This window comes from Myxocyprinus asiaticus, chromosome 45 (genome assembly GCF_019703515.2).
Source record: "Myxocyprinus asiaticus isolate MX2 ecotype Aquarium Trade chromosome 45, UBuf_Myxa_2, whole genome shotgun sequence".
Lineage (NCBI taxonomy): Eukaryota > Metazoa > Chordata > Actinopteri > Cypriniformes > Catostomidae > Myxocyprinus > Myxocyprinus asiaticus.
The window spans coordinates 21871040-21890530 of record NC_059388.1 but is presented as its reverse complement, the minus strand read 5'-3'; the positions used below and the strand labels follow the sequence as shown (position 1 = coordinate 21890530).

Here is a 19491-nt window from a genome sequence, read left to right as displayed (position 1 = left end):
GTGAACTGACAGCAGGTTTTTCTTTATTCACTCACAAATCTCTTTAAGAGCAGACGCAGGACTCTGACTGAAGCATTTTATGAGGAGATTGATCACAGACACATAACAAACAGATCCAGAAACTTCACTCAGATGAGTAATCTAGGTAATGTTACCTAAACCTCAAAACATGTTAAAATATGTTTGCCAAAATTCTTTATTAACTCTTTATTGTTGTTATTAACTAGAAAGTTATCATGTAACTATGTAGGCCTGTGGTGTGATAGATTTTGCAATCTATATATTTAAACTATATTTGTCCACTAAGTTGAACTATATTATTCCTGAAAAGACACCTGCTTCTGACTACAGAGTTACAGGTACTCAGTGTGTGTATGTGTGTGTGTGTGTGTGCGTGTGTGTGCGTGCGTGCAGAAGAGCATTGACAGCCTTCCATTGACTGTCTCTGTTTGCACTGAATTTCTGTTCATTATTGAAACTCTTTTATGTATGTACTGTTTTTACTTCCATCCTTAAAATTTCTAAGATGGCGATTCATAAGAACAAGTTCATGCAGCAGACACCGGGGACAACAAAGCTACAGACCGGCAGAGGACAAAAAGGACTCTCCACTGACCAGGATGACCACAAACTCATTCAAATGTCACTCAACAACCATAAGATGACATCAAGTGACCTACAAAAAGAATGGCAAACGCAGCTGGGGTGAAGTGCATGGCGAGGACGGTTTGAAATAGGCTCCTAGGAGCAGGGCTGAAGTTGTGCTAAGCTAGAAAAAAGCCCTTAATCACTGAGAAGCAAAGAAGAGCCAGACTGAAGTTTGCAAAAGACCATAAGGATTGGACCGTAGAGGACTGGAGTAAGTTCATCTTCTCTGATGAGTCCAATTTTCAGCTTTGCCCAACACCTGGACATCTAACGGTTGGACGGAGACCTTGAGAGGCCTACACGCCACAGTGTCTCGCACCCACTGTGAAATTTGGTGGTGGATCAGTGATGATCTTGGGGTGCTTCAGCAAGGCTGGAATCTGGATATCCTGAAAGAAAACTAGCTTCCTTCTGCTCTGACAATGTTCCCCAACTCTGAGGGTTGGTTTTTCCAGCAGGACAATGCTCCATGCCACACAGCCAGGTCAATCAAGGTGTGGATGGAGGAGCACCAGATCAAGACCCTGTCATGGCCAGCCCAATCTCCAGACCTGAACCCCATTGAAAACCTCTGGAATGTGATCAAGAGGAAGATGGAAGATCACAAGTCTGCTTGAATTTTTGCACCAGGAGTGGCATAAAGTCACCCAACAGCAATATGAAAGACTGGTAGAGAGCATGCCAAGACGCATGAAAGCTGTGATTGGTTATTCCACCAAATATTGATTTCTGAACTCTTTCTAAGTTAAAACATTAGTATTGTGTTGTTTAAAAATGAATATTAACTTGTTTTCTTTGCATTATTCGAGGTCTGAAAACACTGCATCTTTTATGTTATTTTGACCAGTTGTATTTTTCTCCAAATAAATGCTCTAAATAACAATATTTTTATTTGCAATTTGGGGGAAATGTTGTCAGTAGTTTATAGAATAAAACAAAAATGTTAATTTTACTCAAACATATACCTATAAATATTAAATTCAGAGAAACTGATCATTTTGCAGTGGTCTGTTAATATATATATATATATATATATATATATATATATATATATATATATATATATATATATATATATATATATATATATAAATTGTTACAATATTACATATTATAGTATAGTTACTAATAGACTGCAAATCTGGCACTGATGCAGTCTTCTGTAATACAACTTGGTTTTATTTTTAGCTAAATCAACCAAAGTGTTCAAGAATTTCTAAATTGTATTTTTTTTTTAATAGGAAAGGGGCCAAAAATATACAGTCAGGGGGCCAAAAATACCTTGTTATTTACTGTGTGCAATTTATATTGTAGAACAAAATGTGAAAATCCATTCAAGTGATGTTCATCAAAGTTTTTATTATTATTATTATTATTATTACAGCTATTCTAAGACCTCAAAAATCTTGGTCTGTTGCTGTCACCCTCTGGAAAAAAGTAACACAGCTGATGTTACAAACCTAATAGGCGATCTCAGATGCTTTGGAAGAAATACATGATCAAACAATCTGAAACAATACACTTTAATGATCTTATTAATAAATGAAATATTTTTATTGTACATTGGCGCCATCTGCTGGTCAGAAGATGAAGAACACCCTCATCATCTTCACTTTAAAAGAATTATGGTCTTTCTGCCCCATCTTCTAAAAAAAAAAAAAAAAAAAAAATATCATAGAAATTATTTTGCAATATATATATAAAAAAAATTCTCCAAAAAAGTCATTATTATTTATATTGTATTTTGTATATTTTGCCTCCCACTTGTTTAATAAAGTTTAGGTCATATACTGTGGTCTTGGTAAACATCTATTTACTAATAAAACAGGATTATTTTTTTAAAAATCATGAATGATTTAAACAGTTGAGTTTACTGTTTTAATAACATGCAAATATGTTATTTAGCAGTTAGTTATCAGAGCTTCTATCTCGTCTCTGCAGGTGTTTGGCTTTGTTGTGTATAAACTGTCGTGTTTCCTGTATCCTGTAAGTCAAATTACATTTGTATAGCTCTTATTTTTATATCTCTAAATATAGTGTGTGTGTGTGTGTGTGTGTGTGGCTCCCCTTAGTGAGGCATCTTCATGGGTGGGGCGAAGAATCCCTGATCAGCACTGACATTTTTGATGTATATGGAGAAAATCAGAAATGCCTCCTCTGATTTGTCACTGAAGTTCTTTGATGGTTTCCTCTGTTCTGTCTAATAAGGTAATAGTGAGTGTGATTGGAGGGTGTTTGACATCTTTTTCTCTCATTAAGGGCTCAGAAGACTCCTGTACTTCTGTTTCATCAGTAGTGAGGAGAAGCTGGTACTGGATACTGAATAAACAAACTATTAGTAGAGCAGAAGAATATGGAGAGATGTCTGACACTCATTTTACTGTCCTCAGTTGTGAAACTCATCAGAGCTGGTAAGTACATAAATAATGAAAGATTTTTTGAATTAATTTTATCAAGAAATGATGGTCTTGCATATTCCGACTTAACTTAAAATTCATGTTTATTCATCTTATGTTGCAGAGATATTTATTAACAAGCACATTGTGTGTAATGTACTGTATGCACCTATGGAAAAATCACATTAATTTCACATGTGAACACATGATAATAATGTGTGAAATGAGAGTGTGATAAGTTTTAATTATTTCATTTAATTACATGTGATCACTGAATAATAATAATAATAATAATAATAATAATAATAATAATAATAATAATACATTGGAAATACATGTAAAAATTCCACAACCACACAACAATCACATGTGAATTAAGAAAAGACATTGAACAGTCATATACTCTATATCTGCTAACAAATTTGAAAATCTGTTTTTCTCTTTCTCTCATCCCTTCATTCCTCTCTCTCATTGTTTTGCTCAATATTTAGAGAGTGTAAATGTGAGGTTGGTTGGAGGTAACAGTCCCTGTGCTGGTAGAGTGGAGGTTCTTCATAGAGGACAGTGGGGAACAGTGTGTGATGACTTTTGGGATATGGCTGATGCTGCAGTGGTGTGTAGAGAACTGGACTGTGGAAAGCCTGTTGATGCTCTGCGTAATGCTCAATTTGGACCAGGATCAGGACCAGTCTGGATGAGTTTTGTCATGTGTACTGGATCAGAGTCTACACTGAAGAACTGCGGGTCAAGAGGATGGGGTAAACACTTCAGCTGTGATCATTTTAGAGATGCTGGAATCATCTGCTCAGGTAAACTTCTACAAACCTTCTCTATCTACTTGACTGAAAATGTATTTCTCCTCATGTATTACAACATGTTGGATCGTTTTAATTCTTGTATTTAAATTATTTATTTTGTTTTTTATGTAAAATGTTGACTTAAGAATCATGATCATGAGAATCCATGTAATATGATTTTTATAATAATGTTGTTGTTTTTTTCAGGAGTCAGACTTGTTGGAGGTTCTCGCTGCTCTGGTAAATTAGAGATACTTCATGAGAACACGTGGGTTTCAGTGTGTGATGCTGCCTTTGACCAGCAGGATGCAGAGGTTGTGTGTAGAGAGCTGGACTGTGGGGCTCCTGTACAGGTGCTGGGAGCAGCTGCTTTTGGCAAAGGAGAGGGTCAGATGTGGACAGAAGAGATTCAGTGTAGAGGCAACGAATCTCAGATTCATCTCTGTCCAAAATCACCATCAACCGAAAGCAACTGTTCTCATGACAACATCATTGGATTGTTGTGTACCGGTATGAGTTCAATAAAATATCAACAGAGCAGATTATTATTTATTTATATAGTAATATTTCAGTCTTCATTCACTCTTTCTCTCTCTTTTTCTTTCTCTGACATTGACAGACATAATGAATGTGAGGTTGGTTGGTGGTAACAGTCCCTGTGCTGGTAGAGTGGAGGTTCTTCATAGAGGTCAGTGGGGAACAGTGTGTGATCAAGGTTGGGATATGGCTGATGCTGCAGTGGTGTGTAGAGAGCTGAACTGTGGAAAGCCTGTAGATGCTTTGGGTGATGCTCATTTTGGACCAGGATCAGGACCAATCTGGATGAATAATTCAATGTGTACTGGATCAGAGTCCACACTGAAAAACTGTGGATTAGTAGAATGGCCTTATGACTGTGATCATAGTAAAGATGCTGGAGTCTTTTGCGCAGGTAAGCACAAATGTAATCTTATCATATAAACTGTAATCAAACTCTGTTTTTAAAATGTTCCATGCTCTATATTGTTTTTACAGGCGTCAGGCTGGTTGGAGGTTCTCGCTGCTCTGGTAGATTAGAGATGCTTCATAAGAACACGTGGGTTTCAGTGTGTGATGCTGCCTTTGACCAGCAGGATGCAGAGGTTGTGTGTAGAGAGCTGGACTGTGGGGCTCCTGTACAGGTGCTGGGAGCAGCTGCTTTTGGCAAAGGAGAGGGTCAGATGTGGACAGAAGAGATTCAGTGTACAGGCAATGAACCTCAGATTCAATTCTGTCCAACATCACCATCAAATGAAAACAACTGTTCACATGAAAATAACGTTGGACTGGTGTGTGCAGGTAGGAGTTACAACAATGAAGATATTTGTTTTATTAGTCACATTTTAACCCATTAAATCTCTTTTAAATGTACCTACACATTACATCCGCCTGAATTAGGAGTGATGTGTGCAGGTTCATGAACTTTTTCAAATAAACATAAATTAATAAAAACTTCGGCGTGATTATTTGCACTCAGCTGCAAATAACAACCTGGGTTATGGTTATAATTTTTCCTCTCTCCACTCTAAATATTTCCTTTAATACTACTTATAATAAATAAAAATGAACATTAAGGTTGATTTCCTCGCAGTGTCGACTGTTGGCAGGATCAGAGTAGTGTTTGATCCATTTAAGGGGCAGAGTGTGTCACATACTTTCCCTTCTTTGTCTGAGGCATGAGGGGTGATGTCTTTCTTTTGTGGCTGGTATCGGTCATGTCTAGATTTGTATTACTCTTTTGATTAGAGGTTGGGTTAATCCCTAACATAAATTAACCATGGTTTTACTATCGTAATATTGTAGTAATCATGACTGTAATAACCATGGTTCATTTTATGGTTACTATGGTTTTACTAGAAATACCATGATTAAACTTTTTCTATGAGCACTTAACCATGCACTCATAAAAAAATAAATAAAAATAGATATTCTTGTTGCACTCTAATCTGTCTTTGATACTATTATTCTGATGCAATTGAAACTTTGTAATTCAACACTTTTCGTACTGCTGTCTCCTTAAGATGAATCACTTATGATGTATTATTCCTCTTTTGTAAGTCACTTTGGATAAAAGCATCTGCCAAATGAATAAATGTAACGTAATGTAAATGTAAACTACAGTTACTCTTATAAAAACCATGGTTAATTATCGTAGGTTAGGTTTAAGGGTGGGGTACGGTTTCTGTGGGACTCCAAATACAATAAACACACACATACAACACACACACACACACACACATACACACACACACACACACACAAAACACACAACACACATGTTGGTGTGGCTATCCTTATTTGGTCTCTCCACAGACATAATGATTTTTCTACTGTGTGAACTATAGATTCTATCCCCTAACACTACCCCTAAACCTGACCCTCAAAAAAACATTCTGCATTTTTTCATTTTCAAAATAACATCATTTAATATGTTTTATAAGTGAATTGAATTATGGGGACACTAAAAATGTCCTCATAAACCACATTTATAACATAATACCCTTGTAATTACCAGTTTGTAACCAAATAAATTTCCTCGTAAACCCCTAACACACACACACACACACACACACACACAATAAACATGCTGCAGTGATGCCCCTATACTGCTTGTTAATATTTAAATTGGGGTGCAAATAGTATCTGCCACTGTTTGCACTGGGGTGTTAATGGCATTGACCATTATTTGCAACAGACTGTAAATAGCACCTGCAAATAAAATTTCATGTCCCCTGAGTCCAGACTGAACATTAATTGAGTTTCATACTAGTTTTGTCTCTTTGTTTCTCACTCTCTTCCTCTGTCCATCTGTCATTCTTACTTTTCAATATATACAGACAGTGTGAATGTGAGACTGGTGAATGGTAACAGTCCCTGTGCTGGTAGAGTGGAGGTTCTTCATAGAGGACAATGGGGAACAGTGTGTGGTTATTTCTGGGATATGGTTGGTGCTGCAGTGGTGTGTAGAGAGCTGGACTGTGGAGAACCTGTAGATGCTTTGAGTGATGCTCATTTTGGACCAGGATCAGGACCAATCTGGATGAATCGAACATTATGTACTGGATCAGAGTCCACACTGAAGAACTGTGGATCAGCAGAATGGGGGGCTCTTTTCTGTGATCATGGTAAAGATGCTGGTGTCATCTGCTCAGGTGAGCTGCTCTGAACCTCATTCTGTTTTTATATCACTGATGATCTACACATGCCTTATATTAACCCCCCATGAATCTTTTCATTATTTAATGTAATGCTTTCAATCCCCAGTTTACATCTATATCTTTTAAAATAAGTGAATGGTGCTTTAATGGATGACCAAAAATGGCAACAAATTATATTGTTAGATAACAAACCATTTTGTAGTGATATATTATATATCACTCATATCATTCATATTATTATTTTTATGTTTTAAGACATTTTTTAATTTTTGGATACTTATGAAATGGATCGTTTAAATTCAGGTAAAATGGTGTTATTACTAAAGGCACACTTGTGACCACAAATCCTATATTAAATGTGCTGTAAGCAATTTTTTGGATGTATAAAATTGACCTTTGTCAGAGTAGCACCATATTTAATTTTTGACTCGATCGAAAACGAGGCTGTGTGGGTTAGACTATAGGCCAGGCCAGTGGTTCTCAAACTATGAATTCTTGCGACGCGCTACTACTCCCAAACCCTGTTCAAAATGTGTAAACTTTATTTATTCCCTAAAATTTCCACACCCACACTTTATTTGAAGTACTTTGTAGCACTTATCTTTATTGCTTTGCTTTTTACATGCGGGGGGCTATGACAGGAACTAGAAGGTCTCTAGTGAGTGTTTTTTAATTATTGTAAACAGTTTTTATAAAGTATGTTTTTGTTTCTCTCTTCTTTATGATATCTATGTAGAAAACTTTGAATTATCATTGTTTATGAAATTATTTATCATTGCATAAGGCAAAGTTTATAATGTAAATAAATTTGCTTTGCCTTCTATGAAAACAGTGCAGTATATATTAAGCTTGTTTTCTCTTAATACTCAGGTGTCAGGCTTATTGGAAATTCTCGTTGCTCTGGACAAGTGGAGATACTTCATGAGAACACGTGGGTTTCAGTGTGTGATGCTGCCTTTGACCAGCAGGATGCAGAGGTTGTGTGTAGAGAGCTGGACTGTGGGGCTCCTGTACAGGTGCTGGGAGCAGCTGCTTTTGGCAAAGGAGAGGGTCAGATGTGGACAGAAGGGATTCAGTGTAGAGGCAACGAATCTCAGATTCACCTCTGTTCAAAATCCTCTTCTCTCGAAAACAACTGCACCCATGAAAATGATGAGGGGCTTCTGTGCGCTGGTAAGAATTAAATTAATATGTGAGGAATGTCTTGTGAATATGGCTGAAATCCCTCCTTTTTTCTCTCATTGTATTTCCTTCTTACTTAGACCCAAAAAATGTGAGACTGGTTAATGGTAACAGTCCCTGTGCTGGTAGAGTGGAGGTTCTTCATAGAGGACAGTGGGGAACAGTGTGTCATGCTGGTTGGGATATGGCTGATGCTGCAGTGGTGTGTAGAGAACTGGACTGTGGGGAGCCTGTAGATGCTCTGGGTGATGCTCATTTTGGAACGGGATCAGGACCAATCTGGATGAGTCTTGTAATTTGTACAGGATCAGAGTCAACACTCAAGAACTGTGGATCAGTAGGATGGAATATACCTATCTGTACTCACAACTTTGATGCTGGGGTCATCTGTACAGGTGAATAGTACTAATAATACTATTGTGCCAGATTCACTATGAAATTAAGTCTTCTGTAATTATTTGAGAATATACAGTATACTGCATATAAGATAATTCACACATTTAGAAAAAAAAAAAAAAAGCTCACCATGTGTTTTTGTCTACTGTGTAAATTTGTTATGTAATATAAACAGGACACAAACGTTCCAGACTTGCTGCTGGGTCTCATCTGTGCTCTGGGAGAGTAGAGATATTTCACGAGAACACGTGGGTTTCAGTGTGTGATGCTGCCTTTGACCAGCAGGATGCAGAGGTTGTGTGTAGAGAGCTGGACTGTGGGGCTCCTGTACAGGTGCTGGGAGCAGCTGCTTTTGGCAAAGGAGAGGGTCAGATGTGGACAGAAGAGATTCAGTGTAGAGGCAACGAATCTCAGATTTCATCCTGTTCAATATCTTCACACAATTATAATTGCACCAGTGTTAGCAACGTGGGACTAATGTGTTCTGGTTAAGTATCAATGTCCCTTTTTATTTTATTTTTTGATACATTATAATCTAACATGACAAATGAGTTATATATTGCATTATGTGTACATACAGTTTCAAACTGCTTTATTCTTGTTACTACTGTAATCTCTATGATCTGTGGTTAGGTTACACAGCGCTCAGACTGGTAAATGGCACAGACTCCTGTTCTGGAAGATTGGAGCGTCAATTACACAGATACTGGGGCACAGTATGTGATGGATGTATGGATATGAGAGCTGCCAGTGTCCTCTGTAGACAGCTGAATTGTGGGATTGCTGTGTCTGTTGTGGGAGCAGACTGGTTTGGAGAGGGAAGTGGTGAAATCTGGGCTGATGTGTTTGATTGTCAGGGGAATGAAACACAACTCTCACAATGTCCCATCTCTTCATGGAGTCGAGCTGAATGTTCTCATAGAGGAGATGTTGGAGTCATCTGTTCTTGTGAGTGCACTGCAAGAATTAACATTGCAATGATTGCAGCATTTCTGCTAGAAAAGCAGGCTAATTATACATGAATCACTACAGAGTTTCTGTTAGAGAGCCCATAGACCTGCAGGTGATATTTAACTTTTAATGATTGCTCATCAAGAGGTGGGCACGTGCTAGGTTTGTGTAATAATAAAAAGAATATAAACAATCATCTGCACTCTATCACATAATGAATATAAATTAATATCACTTAACACAATTAACATAATTATAATTTAGTAAATTGTAATTCCCGTATGTAAAAGGACCCCCCCCCCCCTCCAAAAAAAAAAAACATGTATCCATGTAGCCCACTCGATAACTTAAATATTCATGCATGTCCTAGCATTAACATATTTTTACATGTATTTTTTAAATGATTTATTATGAATTCTGCATGTATTTAATATTTCAAACCTTCTTTCCAGATTCGTCTCTGGCTCTTCATGATGGGCGAGTGCGGTTGTCTGGAGAGAGAGAGTGTGAGGGGGAGGTGGAAGTTTACATCCATCAGGTCTGGAGGAGAGTTCTGCTGGACTCCTGGAGTCTCAATGAATCCTCTGTGGTCTGCAGACAGTTGGGCTGTGGCTCTGTACTGAACTTCTATGGCTCGTCTTCATCCAGTCCTGAACACATTCATGAGTGTGTGATGGGCTTCCAGTGCTCTGGGAGTGAAGCTTATCTGGGGAACTGCAGCTCTCCACAAACTCTCAACTGCAGCTCCACACAACAACTGTCAATCTCCTGTCTTGGTGAGAACAACAATATCTGGCCATTTTCATTCTCTGACAATAGATTAACATGAATTAACATTAATTTCTCTCTGTCTGTATATCTGATCTCAGGTCATGGGTCCATCAGGTTGGTGGGTTCTGGAGGAGACTGTGCAGGGAGGCTGGAGGTTTTTCACAATGGCTCATGGGGGACAGTGTGTGATGACTCCTGGGATATTAAAGATGCCCATGTGGTGTGCAGACAGCTGCATTGTGGAGTGGCCCTCAGGAACCTGCAGGTACCAGCCTGGTTTGGTCCTGGAACAGGACCCATATGGCTGGATGAGGTGAACTGTGAGGGGAATGAGACGTCCCTGTGGAACTGCTCTTATCAGGTCTGGGGAAAACATGACTGTCAACACATGGAGGATGTAGGAGTCGTGTGCTCAGGTAAACTGTTGAATTGAATTCAGGTACCCAAATGTTCGTAATATTCATAATGTTTTTCAACTGTTGTATTTTTTTTATTTGATTGATTCTTTTCTATTTAGAGTTCAAAGAAATCAGGTTAACTGATGGTTGTAAAGGGAATGTGGAGGTTTTCTACAATGGATCGTGGGGTAATGTATGCTACAACCAGATGGACAGAGACACAGCGAGTCTGATCTGTCAAGAGCTGAACTGTGGAAAATCTGCCAGTGAACCCAGTAACTCACAAGGACTAAAGTTAAATTGGCTGGATCAATTTAAATGTCGTCCACATGACTCAACTCTGTGGCAGTGTCCATCTTCAACCTGGGGACAGAATAACTGTCATCATAATGAGGTGGCTCATATAACTTGCTCAGGTAAATGTTTGTTTTATTTATATTTTTGTAAATATTTTGAACTTTTTCATTTTTCAAAATAACTGCAATTTAACTAAAGGCACTCAACAATTGAATATTTAGCCTAAGTGTTTACAGGTTTTTATTTTTCATTGAATTTCTTAAAACGTAATCTTATTATAATCACAGAAAAGGAAAACGATGAATCGCCTCGAAGTCATCTTTCATGTTCTGCAGCTCCAAACCAGAGACACTGTACAAGTAGGTTTATTTCAGTTTAATGAGATAACTGTATAAATAAAATACTGTAGAAATACAACTTTTCATTTATATATATATATATATATATATATATATGTATATACCTTATCCCACGGTATTGTTGAATTATTGTTTCTGATTGGTTGACAAAATGTACAAGGTGCTGATTTATTTTGTGTAAATGCACAGATTTGAAGTAGTTCCGGGTTTGTTGACAGCATTGTAATTCCATGTTACTTTGCCACATTCTTTACAAATTGTTACAGAGTTTTATATGAACAGATCTTCATTCAGCTTTCAATTGCAAAAGAACCAGGAAGCGACTAAGACACTCAAACAAACAAATTAAAGAAAAATTAGAAACAGTTAGGATTTTTCCAAAATTTTAGAGTATGTTCCTCTGAGACTGAGTGGAAGGAAGGGCCGGTGTTCTGGGAGACTGGAGGTGTATCATAACGCTGTGTGGGGTTCAGTCTGTGATGATCAGTGGGACATCAGGGATGCTCAGGTGGTCTGCAGGCAGCTGGGTTGTGGAGCAGCACTGAGTGCTGATGGGAATGCAGCCTTTGGTGCTGGTGAAGGTGTCGTGTGGCTGAACAGAGTCGAGTGCAGAGGGAATGAGATTCACCTGTGGGACTGTCCTCACTCCCTGAATAACCACACTGACTGCTCACACAAAGAGGACGCTGGACTCACCTGTGCAGGTGAGAGCAAAGTATTTAGTGATCTGAATCAGACATGGCTTTCTCAGAACAGTTGAAAACTGACTATCAGAGATTCATTTTACCCCATATATGTAATTCAGTGTTATTTAAATTTATTATATTTATTCAAGCCCTTAATTAGCATGATTTGATTGTGATTTCAGCAACTCATTTTGTTTTTTTAAATTGACAGATTTGTCTGTGTCCATGATTCCTGCCCCTACAACATCAGTGTTTCCTCCAGTTTCACAGACAGACGTGACATCATCTCTGTCCGCACAGATCACTCGTCCACAAACTCCTCCAGCATCTTCTCTCTCCATCCCTCCAGTGGTTGTGATTGTACTGGGAGCTGTACTCTTACTGCTCTTACTGCCACTCATTATACTGATTCAGCAGAACAGAGTGATGAGGAGAGGTACGACAGATCACATACTGCCGTAGTTCATTTCTAACACAATGAAAACTAGATTGTAACTTTATTGTGTCTTATTCAGTGTGTCATCAGTCATGTGTTGTGAACTGACTGCAGGTTTGTCTGTCTTCACTCACAGCTCTTTCCAAGAGAAGACACAAGACTCAGACTGAAGCAGTTTATGAGGAGATTAATCATAGACTCATCACAAATAAAGATAAACACATCACTCAGAGAGGTCAGTCCATCTGAAAGTATAGTGCCTGATTTGTAGAGATGAACAGAACTAATCAATTCATTCAGAGATGGGTGAGAGAATTTAACTGATTAATAACAGATTTGCAGATCCATGTATTTGAATTATATTAGAAGTTAATAAAAAGTCACTATCATGGTATGAGTTTGCATCTAAACAGTGTTGTGTGCTGATTTGTTATTGTGAACATGTTTCTGATGGTTCTGCTTTCTCATAACAGGAAGAGTCCTTTCTGAAGAACAGCATTCTGGGTATGAGGATGCTGATGAGATTCTTTCAGGTTAGAAGACTGAAGTGATGATGTTACATTTTGCTACATACAAACTTGTGCAATGAATTAAAACATTTACTTGCAAGTTAACATAGGAATGTTTCCTTTATATACTGTATACCATTTAACACATAATAATAATAATAATAATAATAATAATAATAAAAGATCAAGCAATTTCCTAACATACTTTAGATAATCCACATTTGCTTCTGTTTTATCGTACAAATTCTTCAGTCATTGCAGCAGGATATACTTCAGTTTTTTACAGGATATAGAATCCATAACAGTTATTTATCATTGCTAATTTTTTAAGTTAAACCATATTGTAACACAGTTCAATGGAAAGGAGGAGGCGAGAACCGGCTTAACAATATAAATAATATTTTAATAACCAAAAAGACACAAACATAACAGGTGTCGGACAGCTCTCCGTAACTCTCTCTCTGTCGCACCTCCGTTTCCGGTCGGCCTTATCCCTCTTGGGCTTAATCAGCCTTATTAGGGGCCGTGTGTGCGGAAATCACGACCCAGCCCAGCCCTCCGCCGTGCCACACATATAATTTGAGCAGATTAGTTTTGTTCATTGTTAAAAATATAGTATGATAAATATTTGTATGATATATAAAATACAGTATATTGAATATGTCAAATGAAGTTTGACCTGAGAGTTTGTTTGTTTGTTTGTTTGTTTGTTTTTAGCTAAATCTGCAGTAGGAAACTCATCTGGACACTATAATGATGTCACCACCACTAAAGTCCCAAAAGGTCAGTGCCTTTGTAAACTGATCACAGGGATTTCACTTACAGTTAATTAAACAACTTGAACTGTGAAAAGCTGTAAAAGCAGTTTCTGTATATTTCCTCTTTCCTTTGAACTCATTTAGAAGAGCAACAAGACACACCAGAGACCTACGATGATGCAATCACTGCTGGACTGAGACATTGCGCCACTGGTTTGTTGATATCATTAAATTATTTTTAACAGTATTTATGAAGGTATCTTTAATGTATATTTTAAATAATATATGGGCTATTTCAAAATAATATATATTATTTTACATTGATGGATCTATTTCTTTATTTTGTTGTAGATGACATACCAGAAAACTATGATGATGTTGTGATCGTGCGACAGTTCTCCAATAATAAAACAGGTGAGTGTTTAGATTTGTATCCAGACTATATTAAACATTGTATAAAATTATACCCGTCTAGACTGAAGCCCGGTACAGTGATTTATTATCAAAATTATAGCAGCTAAATAAATTATCGTATATAGTACATTATAGTAAATATCTGCATGTAAAGTTTGTTAATTTGTGATGATGTCCTTATTAGTGTATTACAAAGTGTAATGTGAGATTTTGTTCATTTTCATAATAATAAACACTTTTAGTTTCAGAGGGAGTTCAGGAGGAGTATGATGATGTGAGGGATGTCAGTGAAGATGTGAGAAACCTGTTTGGTACGTTATTGTAACCAGTTTTATGTTTTATAATCATTATATATGATCTATTTCTGTAATCAGAAAAGCTCATTTAAATTGACTGCAAATATTGGTCTGTTTATTATGTTACTTTTAGTGATGTATTGACAGGAATTTGTTCTTGTTCTCTAATAATAGACTATGATGATGTGGGGAAGGTGCCAGACAAACATGAAGGGACTGTTTAACTCAGGAACAACACACAACCTCAAATCTTTTTACAGCTTTAGGAAATGGATGGAGTTTAAGTGATCTTATATACAACTTTCAATTGCAATCCAGCAATGTTTTATATTACATTTAATGTGGTCAAAATTATCAGTTGTATTTAGCTGATTTTCTTTTGACAGTCTTGCTTTCATGGACTTTTGAAAATGTTGATTTCTCTTTCCTCTTCACTTTAAATCAATCAACATACTACTTATAGATGAATGTTTTTAGTAGTTGATTATAGAATGAGGATTTATGCAATGAAGATGCTGAAAATCTTGAGATGTATTTTCTAGAAGCCACTTGTACTGTAACATGGAATCACAGACATTTCTGAATGTTGATTTTGACAATTGTTGTGCTTTTGATGGTGCAGGACACATACAACACAGCACTATTTCCATCGTTGCAGTTCCAAATTTATGCATTACACCACCAGGCCTCTGCAAAAATGGAAAGAGAGGTCAAAAATTTACTTAAAAAAAGATAAATAGTGACTTCAACTTGATCAAACTGTTTAGAAACATTTCTATCTTGTGGCAAATTTTAGAAATTTGACTAAAAACTTACAAACTTTGTTGTTTCCTGACAAACAGATTCAGAAATCTGTCTGTAAGAGCAGAAACTGGACACACCTGAAATTGTTGTAATTTGTGTATTTACTTAACAGTCGATGTGAATTTACTTGTTTTGACATTTGACAGATGTTTTGTATTTATAGTGACTTACAGTGCTCTTTTGTTTGGACAGGAGCTACATGGGACATCAAACTTTACTGATTGGTATGATACTGATGTAGTTGGACTACCAGATCTGTTACTGTTACGAGTTCAGATAGTTCACCATTCAGCAACTGTAATTATTATGTTGGAAAAGCCAGTTCTGTGCACTCCTGTCCAAACAGCCTTTATAGTCAGTCAGCATCAGAAGTGGGAAAAGAGAATGAATGTGTGTGGAAGTAGGCATCAGTGAATGAATTTGAGTAACCTGTTTGTTTAGTAAATAATAACTGTTAGTCAGAGTTTATTACAAGTGTGAATATGATGTTTATTTTGTCATAAAGCACTGAACGTTTATACGGGGTCATGTGGGGTATCACACGCTGTTAAGCGCTTTTGAATACACCTCGTTTAATTGCTTGTATTTACGTGGGCAATTTTATATTCTATAAAGCAATATTGGCTCTTTTTTATGTTTCTACATGTTATTATCTAAATGGGAATTTCTTGTTATTTGAGGGTTAGGCATCAGATGTTTATGGTTCACATTAATTTTATGTTTCACATAAATGTTTGCCATATCTAAACAATAGATGGCAGTATTGTATATGACTTCATTGTGACTTATACATGTTAATTATGGAGCTACAACAATGACTAACGTATTTGAATGCAAGTAAATAAGCCAGTTTTTCTTGACCTTTGGCCTAGTTTTTTTTACATTTTGAATTTCTGATATAATGTGAGATTTGAATTTTGAACCTGTAATTCTATAATCTGAATTTTTACAGCTAATTCCACCTCTAAACATTTGAAAGCAAAAAAATCTGCTGTTTAAAAATAAAAAATTATATGCAGCAAAAATCTTCAGTTTTGTAAAATGTCACATTTCTTTTCTTACTTTAGTCATTGTTCTAGCTCCATATTTAATATTTTCATGACATTTAACCTAATTTCATTAGAAATTATTTAGACTGTGTGAATTATGTCATTGAAATAATAATTGAGTCATGTGAGTTAATTCATCTATTTTTGTTTCTATTGTAGAACTACATATATATATATATATATATACACACACACACACACACACACACACACACACACACACACACACACACATATTCATACTTGTGGACACGGATTTATAACCTTGTAGAGTCCTTGACTTGCTGTGTTGTGTATTATGTTTAACGGCTCAATAAACCTTCTTTGGACCGAATCTAAATGAAGATAGCATGTTCTGACAGAAACCCCTAGAGGATGGCTTGATTATTGAATCTTCTGTACAAATATTTTATAATATGTCAAATGTACAGTTTACTTTGACCGCTCTGTGCTGTGACTGACCAATCAGAATCAAATATTCCAGAGATCCATGTAATTGTGAGTGTTGTATATCAGCATGGCTCTGATGATGCCATTTAATAAACAGTGTTCACTCATTATATCTGAATATCCAAATTCTTGTAGGTAATATGATTTTATCCCTTATGATTTATCAATGATTTTTCTTTCCATTTTAACCTCCTGAGACCCGGACGAGATTGCTGTGTGAATTTTCCATTTCCCTTTATGATTTAACCAATATATAAATATACTGTATCAACTTTTGTAACTAGTAGCACCTGATGCATATCATGCAAATAAAGCAATTTCATAGAACAGCAAATATTTTGGCTAAAAAATGTATGTCCTGATATGGGGACAGCTGGTTTATGTTTTGGAATTTTTAATTAATACCAAGATATAGAAAGTGTGCTGTGTATTACATTTTTTTTTTTTTTTTTTTTTTTTTTAATTATTAAAATAGTTTTCTTTACTGTGGGACCCAAATCTTAATGTTCTCTCACTTGATTATCAAACAAACAAGTGGTAGCCAGTGCTGTACTATTTGAAAAATCATAAATTGGCTTCATCAATTTTAAATCAAAGTAATGGTCAACATAATTCAGTGGCTGCCAACAACATTGAAATCAAAATGAACTTCATCAATTCTGAATCTAGGTACTGTTCAACTTAGTCCAATAACTGCCAATCAAGTTGATCGGTACAAAATATCATCTGCAGCCTGGACCTGAACTTAGGAGTGATTGCACTTGGCAGCATAGGAAAGCTATTGGCAGCTGTTTTGCTGCCTTGCTATCTAATCAGTTAATGACTTCACCTACAGCTATTTGTATGAATGCTCTGATCTCAGAACAGTTTGAAAGGCACCTTATTTTCATCCTACCTCCATATACAGCCTCCAAAAGCAGTATTTTCTAGCTTTTGGATGAAACCATTGATTCACAATGGCCCACTGGGTCTTGAGTTTTCCATACAGTAAATAAAGCTCCAGTGTGCCTAACAGTGTGCTCTCTAGTAATAATCACTGACATTTTTAAATTGGCACATCAGATGAAACTACAGGTGTTACTCTTTTGACACAAACAGATTTCAATGTAAAAACTTAATGAGGTTTCTTACCAGATGCACATTTGTATGGTCACATAGGCCCTGGCCCAATACCCACATTTGCAGTTTGGACTTGCCTACTCACCCACTTGTCTTACATATTTCTTGTGTTTTGCTGCAGTGTCCAAGTAGATGTGAAGAATGTGAGTGTGTGTATTGCTGAGTTCGGAATGGCATACTACTCATACTACTTTTTCTACTGCTGACATATCTGTCTACGGCAGAAATAGTAAGAGTAGTATATGCTATTCCAAACTCGGCCTGTGACTTTTGATTGCACGTTGGGACATTCATATAGAAGCATTTCACTGAATTTAGCGCTATCTTATTTTGTCATGTGATGTCATGCTTTAATTATTTTACCCTTGAATGAAAGCCTAGAGTCTCCTGATATGAGACAGTCTGTTTAAATTAATTTAAATTATATATGGAGTACAGGGAAGCCAAAATTCAGTGTCCTCATATGTGGATGCTGGGTCACACAATGTTAAGTGAGGTGAATTAGGCTTTTAGTCCATGGAAATCTTAGAAAAGATACTAGAACATGTTGGTCATTTTAATTAATTATCTCACAGACTGAGTGGACACAGTCCCTCTGAGACTGAGTGGAAGGAAGGGCCAGTGCTCTGGGAGACTGGAGGTGTATTGTAACGCTGGCTGCTCACACAAAGAGGACACTGGAGTCATTTGTGCAGGTGAGAGCAAAACACTGTGATGTAGACAGACCCACCTCCCTCTAGAAAAGTTTACACAAAAGTTATTATTTATTCATTTTAGAGCTAATGAAACAAATTTATTTCTTCATTATGACAATAATTTCAACGTTTTTAAGATGTTTGTTTCTACATTGACAGATTTGTCTGTGTCCAATACTCCTGCTCCAACAACATCAGCTTTTCCTCCAGTTTTACAGACAAAAAGGAGACCAGCTTGAGCAACATCAATCATTCATCCTCAAACTCCTCCAGCAGCTTCTCTCTCCATCCCTCCTGTGGTTGTGATTGTACTGGGAGCTGTACTCTTACTGCTCTTACTGCCACTCATTATACTGATTCAGCAGAACAGAGTGACGAGGAGAGGTATAGAAACCCACATCACATACAAGTTCAATTCAGACACAATCAACTATCTCAGACCCCAACTACAACCTAATGATATTTATTAAACATCTGGGTTGTAACTTTAAAATTGTATTTTATTCAGTGTCTGTTGTGAACTGACAGCAGGTTTTTCTTTATTCACTCACACAAATCTCTTTAAGAGCAGACGCAGGACTCTGACTGAAGCATATATATATATATATTGTTTTTACTTCCATTCTTAAAATTTCAAAGACGGCGATTCATAAGAACAAGTTCAAGCAGCAGACATTGGGGACAACAAAACTACAGACCGGCAAAGGGTGAAAACCACTGCTTTGGTCATCACTATCCTCTTGCAATAGGACCAGCTGGATGGCAAAAACAGTGCTAGTAACACCTCAAAATTAATTGGAATAAAAAAATAACTATTGATCAGGCCAAAAGAGTTGAAAAGAAAAGTTTTCAATGAGGAAAGAAAGGGTTAAATTCTGGCTTTACTGGCAGAGGGATACAGTGA

General features: G+C 36.7%; 1 protein-coding gene across 1 annotated transcript in view; it reads left to right on the top strand.

Moving 5' to 3' along the window:
* The window catches only part of LOC127435496 (antigen WC1.1-like), a 102728-nt gene that overhangs the window by 32671 nt on the left and 50566 nt on the right, over positions 1-19491 (top strand). Inside the window, exons 5-7 of the mRNA XM_051689048.1 lie at positions 10882-11131; positions 11300-11371; positions 11761-11952. Of these exons, the coding sequence (XP_051545008.1) occupies positions 10882-11131; positions 11300-11371; positions 11761-11952 (514 nt within the window). The remainder of the gene's footprint in view (positions 1-10881; positions 11132-11299; positions 11372-11760; positions 11953-19491) is intronic.